This window comes from Dendronephthya gigantea, unplaced genomic scaffold, assembly GCF_004324835.1.
Source record: "Dendronephthya gigantea isolate DGI-Jeju-01 unplaced genomic scaffold, DenGig_1.0 000152F, whole genome shotgun sequence".
Classification (NCBI taxonomy): domain Eukaryota; kingdom Metazoa; phylum Cnidaria; class Anthozoa; order Malacalcyonacea; family Nephtheidae; genus Dendronephthya; species Dendronephthya gigantea.
The window spans coordinates 249,476-260,917 of NW_021163162.1; the positions used below are offsets into that span (position 1 = coordinate 249,476).

At 38.3% G+C, this 11,442-nt stretch overlaps 1 protein-coding gene across 1 annotated transcript; it reads right to left on the reverse strand.

Moving 5' to 3' along the window:
- Positions 1 to 8,606: 8,606 nt before the first annotated feature.
- Positions 8,607 to 10,060, reverse strand: LOC114537172. The gene is made up of 2 exons (XM_028558292.1): positions 9,841 to 10,060; positions 8,607 to 9,757 (listed from the first exon to the last, which is right to left on the reverse strand). The coding sequence occupies exons 1-2, from the start codon at positions 10,058 to 10,060 to the stop codon at positions 8,607 to 8,609; spliced, it is 1,371 nt and encodes a 456-aa protein (XP_028414093.1).
- Positions 10,061 to 11,442: the final 1,382 nt, after the last annotated feature.

Genomic DNA, 11,442 nt, shown 5'->3' on the forward strand with positions numbered 1-11,442 from the left:
ATGCTGATTAGTGCTGTCGTGGTCGAGTGTCCTTTACGAAAGCCAGATATGTGTGAGGGTAATAGATGTTGCGAGTCGATAAATTCGACCATTTGTCTTAATACCAGTTTTTCGTAAATTTTGGATAAAACGGGTAGAATAGAGATTCCACGCAGGTCGCTGTTTGTTGTAGGATTGTTGTTTTTAGGGATTGGCGAGATACGGGCTAGCTTCCACGCCAAGGGGAAGTATTCTTTTTCAATGCAGCAGTTAATAATATGGGTCAGGGGAGATGTAATTTCTTCTGCAACTAATTTGATAAATTTTGCAGGGATTTGATCATGTCCGGTTGAGCAGTCAGATCGAAGAGATTTAATTTCACAAAAGACTTCGTGATAAGTAACTGGACGTAAAGTACATAAGTTATTCCCACACACTTGAAACGAGTTTATGATTGCATGTAGCTCCTCAATGGTTTTGCTAGTAGTATTGACGGTACGTTCGGCAATGTTACTAAAGTATGCATTGAGACTATCTGGATCTTGTCTTATTGGTTTTGGGTTTGGCTTCAAGACGCGATGGATGACTTGCCATACTGCCTTTGAGTTTCGCTTAGATAAAGCTCGTTGCATAAAATTTCTTTTAGCTTTCTTAATTTTAGATTTAACCATGTTCCTCAGCTGACGGTAAGTTGCCCTAAGTGTGGGGTCGTTGGTATTACGAGTTTCAAGTGGAGTTTATTCCGTTGCACTTGAGGTCCTTTATATTTTCGTCCTTAAGCCATGGGGCGGGCGGGCGGGTAATTTTAGCACGTTTCATTGGAACATGTCTCTCTAGGCAGTTAGAAAACATTGTATTAAAAAGTTCAAGTTTTCCATCAGGGTCATCAACACTATACACGATACTCATGGGTATATTTTTAAAGTCTTCCACAAATGCAGCTTCGGTGTAATTCCGCTCGTCTCTAAGGTATTTATATCGCGGTAAAAATCGCGTGACTCGTGCATTTACACATACATACGGTGCGCTGTGATCGCTAACTAGTGGACAGTGGATGACATCAGTATGTGTGATTTTATGTGCATCATTCGTGATAAAGTGATCGATAAGTGTTCGCGATGTAACTGTGATACGTGTAGGCTTAGTGACCATCTGCTGAAGATTATGCATGTCGAGGATTTCTAAATATTGTTTAGTCAATGGTGAACTAGAGTTTAACAAATCTACATTCGTGTCTCCCGTAATCAAAAGTAACCCATCCCATTGGGCTGCCAGATAGGATAATATACTTTAAAACCGTCCAGCCAAATTTGCCTAGATAAGATTTTTTCCGAACGATACACCACTCCTAGTAATAGTTTACTATTCTTATTGCGCCCAGGGATCTCAAGCCAGATATGTTCCATTTCAGGTTGTAGTTTCTCAATGTCTTGTCGCCGCTTAAAGTTAATATGGTCTCTAAGGTATATACCAACACCTCCGCCGCGTATACGATCTCTATTTCGGAAGACATTTACATAACCTGGGATAGAAACATAATCCAGTAGATACGGATTGTCCTTTAACCATGTTTCGCTAAGTGTGATAATGTCAAAGGGGAATTGATTGATTGTGAGAATAAATTCATCAAATGTAGACATCATGCTTTGTGTGTTTAAGTGCATTATACGTAGTTGATCAGATTTGGCTTGCAATACTAATGAATGTTCATCTTGCGTAACAGACAAATCACTGTCAAGGACTGAAGTTTCAGATATGTTTGCGTTCCAAAAGGGTAATACCGTAAATAGACATTTTTGACAAGTCCAAGTCGTTGGAGCGGAACTGCTAAACAGTTTTGAATTGATAGTAATGTTTGAACAGCGAGCATGAGTGAAATCATGGCATACTTCACAGACAAAACGTTTGTGATTCTTTGCGACGGGTTTTTCACAAACAGAGCATTGGGGAGCTTTCCGTTGAGTTCCCTTCGGTTTGTTATTTACGTTTGGACCGGGGTTCTGTTCAACGCCGGCAATTATTAAGAGCAACCTGTGCGTGGCAGTTGAATTATTGTAGTAGGGAAGTGGTCTCTTTGATCGCTTAATTTTACATGATGAACATGTAATATTTGTTGAAAAATATACGGCGGTGGTTAATGGACATTGTATATACAGTGAATATATGCGACCTTCAAAGTACTTATCAATGTGCTTATAAAGCTCGTTCGTTGATTCCATTCCATGCGAGTCAACAGCCAATATACCATTCGTGTTGCTTTTACTTCTGAAGATACATCGCCGTACACACAATACATCAGCAAACAAAACATTCTGCTGTCTCTGATCACCACGATAATCAGCAGAATAACTTTGAGTTATATTTTGCCAGTTCCAAGCGCCAATCCAATAAAATAAGCAGCATACAGCAATAAGTATCGCGGAGCACGATAAAACGTGACCGCCCGCCATGTTGATCAATTATCGTAAAACTACATGCAAAAATGAACTGTTCAATGGGATGTTTTTTCATGTCAGTGGTTCTGACATGAAAAAATGCTGGTGAAGATACAGCTGGCATGCACATTGAAGAGTTAAGAATTTCAATATCATCACTATCATGAGTATCATCATCATTGTCTTTTTTAACATCTGGTACAAACCATTTACTTATCACAGGAGATTTTTTATCATCATCAAAATCTTCCTATAAGAACAAATTTAAAAAATGCACATTGCAAATAATGTGATATGATGTTAATTACTCTAAAGAAGTGAGGTATCACACATAATCTTGACACTTGTGATGGTAACCACATATTGTAACCATATGCTGTAGAATTTTTTAAAAGCATTCAACACCAACAGCACTCTATGCTTTTAAAGTTGGAACTATAAATTTTATTAATGTAGAGTTATAATTGCAACATAACTTACCTGTTCACTATCAATTAATAACTCCTCCAATGTTCGCAAGTAAACAGGCCCCGCACCAGTAATATGCTTCAATGTTTTACCATCCAACTGCTGACCATTTGGAAGGTTGATTGGAACAATGCATGTACCTGCAGCTTTTACAAATTCAAATCTGTAGGAAGGTAAATAATCACATGTGGGTACAGGGTAACAGTTGAAAGGGTTTATGTATAATAATGTTTATATGTTTATTACAGTTCACAGAGTCGAGATTTTGATTTGTTTGGGGGGGGTTTCGAATATTTTTAATAAAAATAAGTGAGTTAAAATAAGTATGAAATGACTTAAAAACAACATTTTATCATTTATATGCGGCTGACAAGATCAACTGACAATGAGTCAAAAATTAATATTCAAATTGACATATTAAAAACATACGTACCCTATTAATTCGTGTTCACCCTGCAAAACGTTCGAGAATAACTGAGAAAACTCTGCTTTGAGTTCTTCATAATTCCATCCTTTGTCGATAAGAAACGCGTCTACAACGAGGTTTTGCGTCTGAAGAAACATTTTTTTTTCTCTCCTCGGCACGGTTGACCATGTGGGACTAGGCAGGAGGAACACATTTTTCAAGTATTTGGAGTTCTTGTCGTTTGATTGGGTTCGCATACGCTTCCTTGACTGTGTGGCAGTTTGTCTAACAACTTGACGTTTTCTCTGCGGCTGATTAATGGAGCAATTTTGCCGCGAATTAAAGTTCATAGCAATACGTCTTTCTTCATTGGGTACGAAGTCTGCGGACTGTGCGTTATTTAAATTACTCGAAGTCGACGGCATATTTTCACGCGGAATCCCCCAGGGTATACGTAACCTGCTGTTTAATTCTTGATCAATGCTCTCGAATCTGTTGCCCGTGTTTGAAGAAACAGTTTCCAAAGGCGGGTTCTGCTCCTGGGACATCAAATCTGCGACTATTGTTCGTACTAGGTGCTGGAGATTGCCTGACGTTTGTGTTTGTTCCGCCATTTTGCCAACTATATACAATAAGCGCGCCAAAAAATAGATTATAATAATTATGCAAATTTATGCATGGCAATTTTTTCAAGTCGAAATATGATAATTTATTTTGACTAGTTAATTGCGATTCGACTTCGATTTTGCAGTTTTTGTAATTTCGACATCGATTTTTGTAAGTTCGACATCGATTTGAATGACTGAACTTCAAATTTTTGACATGGTAATTTTGTCCGCTTTGGGCAAGCATAATCTTCCGCTAATTCGAGAACATTTGCGTACTGGAGCATGTACCTCAGAATGACAGGTATGTAATTCTTTGTCGTGACTCATAAAATAAAACACAGAAGATTGATAGACGATAGTGTTACTACTGTACTATATATACAATGGAATATATTTTTTAGACATCCTACTGATGTTCATCCGGGCCACAAGGGAGGTGAACTGGAATCTACATTTAAAAATGTTCAGATCCATGCTTCCATGGTTCTTCATTTGCGATCGAATCAATTATGCTCGGTATAGTTCTGCATACTGGTTGGAAATGAATGCTATTGATCACACACATCCAGGTTGGTATAAATATCTTATATCGGATTATATATATATATATATATATATATATATATATATATATATATATATATATATATTGTTTCTTTCTTTTAAAGATATTGCCACAGAATTACGCAGAAGTTTCGCTGCTCAACGTCAAAGCAACTACGGGTTTTCTGCTGTGGCTTGTGACCAGACAATTGAACAGACAATAAACCGGGACTCCAAAACAAAAGGTGGCCTCGTTGGATTCACCTTAAATCGTTCAGCTGTTCATCGATGGTTACTTGCCCAGTCTGAGAGAGCAGCGATAACTAATAATTGCAAGGATATGGGTTGTGCGAACGTCAAAGCAAGGTAACATAGGGAAATTTTACAACCAAACAGCATACGCTCTCTACGTTATATTTGGTATGTAAGCGTGTTATATATACATTTGTTTAATATGTATTATAGAAGTCGAAAAGATCTGGATATTTCAGTTTGCCAGCGAAATGAAAATGCTGTTCGTGCTGTGATAACCACCCTATCGAATATGATTAATCCGTTTACAGTCGACCAAGAAAGTTTGATGTGCCTAACTAGTGGATTCCTCCTAGATGATGATATTGCTGACAATCTTTTGAGGTCTGAGAAATTTGGAGAGGAACAATTTATACAGTTTACTCGTGACAATCTTCTTAGCGAAAATCCGGATATTTTTGTGCCGCTGAAAAAGAATAAAGTGAAAACTTTTACATCAACCAAGCGTTCTATCAAAGACAGCAAGGGAAAAGAAATCAACCTTAAGATGAACAGAGATTTATTCGCCCGTCTGTTGCTGATCGCAAAGAATCGCGACATAGACATGGAACAGGTTTTATCTTTAGCCTTGGTATCTATCCACTTTCATTGGCCACAACATCAGGAACCTTGGTGAAAACAGCGAAGTCAAAGTTGCTCAATATTCTATTTGGTAGGTTGATATTAGGTTTAAATTGGCCATAACAATGAAGATCATGATATATGTCACATGCACTACTCGTTATTTTTAAAATCGTTTATCGTTACATCATTCTGCTTAGACGCTCGAGGTTATTGAAGGTTGCCGTCTTTTAATACCGCCACTTTTTTTAAATAATACACTTTCTAATAATGCATGTTCATGCTTTTCTCCATAGAAGATAGATGTAACAGTGATAGTGAGAATGACGATTATTCTGACCTGGGATTATATGGTGATAACACCCTGATCGTGGATGGGATGGCGACGCTCCAGGCCATCAAAGGAAAGTGGACAACTTTCGGCGAGTTATGCGATCTGATTTTTTCCACTTTACTGAAAGCAGCACTCTATTGGAAAGCGACGAGGGTCGATTTTGTCACCGATTGTTACCCCGACGTAAGCATTAAGAATCCAGAAAGAAATAGGAGAGCTGCGAATTATGGTGTGCAGAAAGTTCATGTTCACAGCAAAACTCAACATGTTCCAAAACAGTGGAAGAAATTCCTTAGTGTTGGAGAAAACAAGGAGTCTCTAATTGCATTCATGTGCGAACATTGGTGCTCCTACGCTTTGTCCGCCTTTGGAAACCTTGACATGATGTATGTCACATCTCGAAACATATGCTTTCGATTTACAAGGGGTGAATCTGGCGAGCATTGCGTGGTACGTACTGAAGAGATGGAACTTGAAAGTAATCACGAGGAAGCCGACACTCGGATGCTTTTACATGCTAAGAACGCTACAGTGGATACGGATGGAAAAATAATCATCAAAACCCCTGACACGGACGTGTTCGTTTTGTGCATTGCAGTGCAACGGGAAATTAACAAAGACATCATCTTCATGACAGGAACAGGCAACAATTTCAAGTTAATACCTATACAGAAAATTGCGGACACACTGGACGAAGAACTTCGTCAAGCCTTACCGGGTTTTCATGCTTTTTCAGGTAATCAGTGCCGGGTTGTTCCGGATTGTCCAAATCCATAAGACTGAAAATTGATTTGGCTTAGGGCGTGAGACATCTGATTTTTATTTGTTGTTGCATTGTATGCGGCCAGTATTAAAATATAGTTAGTTTTTTCAGAACTAACGTTTATTTTATTTTCAAGGTTGCGATAGCACTAGCTCGTTTTTTGGAAAGGGCAAAAAGACTGCATGGGATGTCCTTCAACGTAACCACAGTTTAATTCCGGCGTTTGGGTCTATTGGAAGAAATTTTAGCATATCAGATGAACTCATTGCCTTACTCAACAAGTTCGTTTGCCTCATGTATGGTGACAAATTTTCGTGTGATGTTAACAAGTGCCGTTTTACACTCTTCAAGGCAGGAAAGTGTTCAGACAATATGCTACCCCCAACCTGCGACAGTTTACTTTTGCATATCCGCCGGGCCAATTATCAAGCTGCAATATGGCGCCGATGTCTCGATCAGCAGTTGGTAATGCCTTCCCCGCATGCACATGGTTGGAAAGTTATAAATGGAGAGCTAGAAATCCTCTGGATTAGCATACCCCCTGCTCCAGATTCACTTTTAGAATGTGTGAGGTGTGGCTGCAAAACTGGCTGTTTGACTCAACGTTGCTCTTGCAAGAAGGCAACATTGTACTGTACCGATGTTTGTGCCTGCGAAGGTTGTAACAACATGAATGAAAATATTGAAGACGTTGACGATGATATGGAAGATATCGGTTCAGACACCGATGAAGAAATATAAAGTACTCCTCAATGACAATATGGGATAGCGGAGATTTAGGTGTGGGGGAGTAAAAAACAATTTGTAGGCGTTTTATTATTAAGTTAAGTCAGTATTTTGGGGGAAATATAATGATCTATGAATTATTTTATTATGAAAGAGGTTTTTTTTATTTCATTTAAAAGCATTTTCCTTTGAAAGTTAAAGTTAGCAAAATCTATTATTATAGTAATATTACACTAAGTATCCTGGGGAATTCAAGATGGCGGCCTTCGACATCAAAGGGAACCGACAATAAACAAAGTCAATTTTGAATCGAAATTTCCCTACTATTTGCAACCTTTTGAAAGTGCCAACAACTAGAAATGTTATTACCAGGTAAAAATCTATAAACACTCAAATTTTTACGTAGTGCCCGAGGGTGGACAACGAACTTGAACGATAATCGCGTTCAGCGCACGGCCTAACACCCTGCCTTACATTCATTTACAGTTGGAATCTTTGAGTAGCACATCTGGGGCACATTTCTTCGTCATCCACACCACATCAATATTTCCTTCTTCATCAATTTTCCATCCATGAACAGTAGGTGAAGATGCATCAATAATCTGAGTTGTTGCCCTTTTCCATACTGCTGCCTGGTAATTTGCCCCCTGCATTTGCTGTAAGAGACAGTTCTCGTTTGAAGGCAAGGATTCATCAGAGAATTTGCCCATTCTGAATAGATTATACCTTGCTTCGTTGACAGATTTGGTCTCCTTAGCCCCATATAGCATACATGTCGATGACTCAAGGTTTTTCTGGATGTGTTCATCTACTGCAAAATCATTTCCTAGGCGATCAAGTGTATCAAGAGCTGTTTCGTCATTGGAAACCAATTTCCAGGTTGATATTTACTTCGACTACGAGGAAGAATTAATGAAATAGCATGACACACCAATCTTGTGTACACCAGCCTAATTTTGATTGGAATATAAGGCAAAAAAACCATACGGATGCGCGTGTTACCTGGATGTGTATCTGGTAATCTTGTCATTTCAAGCCAATATGGCGTTCCATAGCCGGCGGCTCGTGGCCACTTTTTTTGTTCTTATCACATATGACGTCATACCGTGTATCTATAACTGAACAGACAACGGTTCATTGTAATCTATTTGTTTTATATAATAAAACTGAAAAAATCCAAAATTAAACCGGTAAACAGTTTATTTTTGTTTGCCCCAACACTTGGAAAATTGAAAAAGTCAAAATTTCCAAATATCACACGTACATGATCTATAGGATTAAGGAAATGCTATTGGCTGACTTAAGTCACGTGCTAAAATGTGATTGGCTGACAGAATAAACAAGCGATGACTGATCAAATTCCTTAAAATTTTATTATTCGAAGGCGAAATACAAATCGAGTTATAAATACAAATTTTATATTACAACAACATCATTTAACAGTTTTAACTGTGTAATCGAAACATCAAAATCAAATGTTTTGTTCTGGGTGTCCTTGTTGGTTGAACATCACTTGAACAGTGCCAATATTGCACGAACTAAAGAAGCCTGTTGGAAAGCTTGACATATTTGAAGCGGCAACGTTTACTGTTGATGTGTTGGACTTGGATGAGATGAAACTAGCCAAATTGCTAGCGCTAGTAATCCATCGATCTTTATTTATCGATGGCTGGTTTTGAAGGGCGTTTGACAATGTGTCGGAAACATTCTCTAGCTGCGATACGGTAGGTCGTGAGCTATAATGAGCGATGCTTTGTTCGTTGCTATGTCCCGAAACAAACATGATATGGCGGTCTGGCACGTTCGCGTTGGAAAGCAATGTTATCGCCGATGCTCTAACGGAATGGTTGGTGTAGACTTGGGATAGTTCAGCTCCAATGGAAGTGCTTTTCATCATGTCCCCAAGTTTGTTAACACCAATGGGTTTGTTTTCGTACCATACGGCGTCATCGAAGGCGAAATTTGCTCTGGGATGTTGAAAAAATGCTTTGCATTTATGATTTAGCTTTGAGACGTATAACTTTAAACTGGCAAACGCATCATCTGGAGTTTCAGTACTGTACATTCGGGTTTCTTTTTCGTGAGAGGGCTTGCTATTTTCTCCTCCAGGATGATTTTTCGTCGCTTCGTCGTGGGTCATCACAGCATATTTACGACCATTTTCGTCTTGACAAAATTTAAAGCTGTCGGAGCGAAGAGTTCTTTGTCCTTCACATCCTCTTCTGCACCAGTAAAGCGTTACAAAAAACCAAGTTCTTCGGAGTAGACCATTTGGATTGTCCATGGCTAGGTATGTACTTGTTTTAATTTTCTGCATGTCTGGTTGGACAATTATTGCCTTGTGTTTGACATTTTCTTTTCCTGCACGACGATTAATTTTTAGTTTCGCATCGAGAAGTTTGTTGCTTTGTTGAAACTCGTAATTTTTTGATATTTTTATTGATTTCCCGTTGTTATTTATGAAACGTTCAATGGCATTTCGAAAACCGAGCAGTGCTGAACGACTGTATTCTTTGCCGTCTTTCGTTCTTGCCTCAACGTAAAACCTGGACAAGTTTCTATCAAGCTCGGGAGTTGTCATTTCAAGTAGTGTTTTGGTGATATTTCTTTCGCGACACCAGTCTATATGAAACATAAAAATATGTTCTGTTGTTAAGATACTTTTTCATTTAAATTAACGAGCTTCTTGTGTAAGAAAAACCTACCTGCAAACACATTTACAACCCATTTCGTGTTTCTCTTCGTAGCGGACGACTGAGATTGCTCGAGAATTAGCAAAAGGTCATTTGTTTCGACATTAGCAAACCGGGTTTTTTTCTTTTCTTGTTGCTCAAAAACGTCAACTGCCTCAACTAAGTCTTCTTCAAGGTCTTCATTTGCCCAGTCAGGGATAAATTCTGGTAAATATTCAAATAATTCCGCCATTTGTTTGCAATTTAAAAACAAGAAAATTGCTGTGACGTCATTCCGTGCGTCTGTCCTCTTATAGATCATGGCTCTCGACCAATGAAATTGCTTGAATTCTTTACGTTATTATATAAAATTCACTAGATCACATCCAAAGTACAATGTTAGCATTAAACACATAGTCGAGAGACGAAGTTCCCAATTTCCTTCTCGTGTAGCTCTATGGAAGTCGATACAACTGATTTCCCAAAAAACCCAGTTGTTGCATGCCTCATGATTAAATATATTTTAACCTCAAATTTCCAAAATTGAAGGCAGTTCTTATACAGTGAAAGAACTTGGCCGATTAATATTCTCACCTTTACAAATTGAAGTAATAGGGGCTGTACTCTACAATGCAAACGTTGGGTTGCTTTCACTTTCCTGCACGACAAAACCCTCGTATTTATCAACAATTTGTGAGAATGGTTCAGCTGTAAGGCTATTCTGAAATTTCTTGTCTGGAAAGCCAAAGCAACATCGTAGAATTCTTTCAACATTACTTTCTTTTTATTCATTGAAGCTTCAGCAATCATTTCATCATTGCTATCGCTCTCAAATTCCTTAGTATCTACTGTTTCACAGGTCTCTGCTACTTCACCTACAGATAACTCTTCAACAAAAACCAGTTCACTTTGATTCCTGGTTGCAGGACGATGAAAGACAAGTTGTGGATAGTCTCTTTGTAGTCTAGCCTTCAGTCGAGTAGGACGGTAATTGGATGCATCAAGCTTTTCAAATTTCATAACTCGTTCCACAAAAATCTTGTGTAACACCCTCATTCGCATTATTTGTTTTTCTTCAATAAGCCTTTTGTCAATTATTTTCGAACAGAAGGCGATGTAGCTTGATTGGTATAGTTCATCAGTTGGCTTACTAGTTGCGGATTTTCGGGTCAGGAATCTGCAGTAATCAAAATGACAATGCCTGTGGTAGCGTACCTCTATAGCAACACAATCTTTACCTCTAATATGTGCTAAATCCACTTGTCTTTTTTCTTTTCTGCAGCCTCCCTCAAAAGTCCTCCGTTGAACATTTCTGCCAAAACAAGCATATCTATTTTTCGTTTTCTAGTAACCTATAAAATATACGTCAGTGATTAACTATTATGGTTTGAAAGTAGTCGAGAATTGCTGTCCAAATTGACCCACTTTTGACAATACTCGTTTATTTTAGCAAATTATGAGGTGTTAACTGACACAATTCACCAGACTTTCACAGTGTTTTCCTGATAAGGGCTAAAACTACGATATGTGGATTGTGGGGCAGGCAAAGACTGTTAGATTTCTCATGAGGAATAACGACTCAGACCTATGTCAAATGTGTAATTAAAATGGAAATTACAACACAGCGAACTAAAC

What these genes read in the sequence shown, in the direction of transcription:
- LOC114537172 (XM_028558292.1), bottom strand. Translation starts at nt 10,060, where the DNA reads ATGGCGGAATTATTTGAATATTTACCAGAATTTATCCCTGACTGGGCA. An exon ending in GGTTGTAAATGTGTTTGCAG is followed by an intron (nt 9,758 to 9,840) that starts GTAGGTTTTTCT and finishes TGTTTCATATAG; the next exon opens with ACTGGTGTCGCGAAAGAAAT.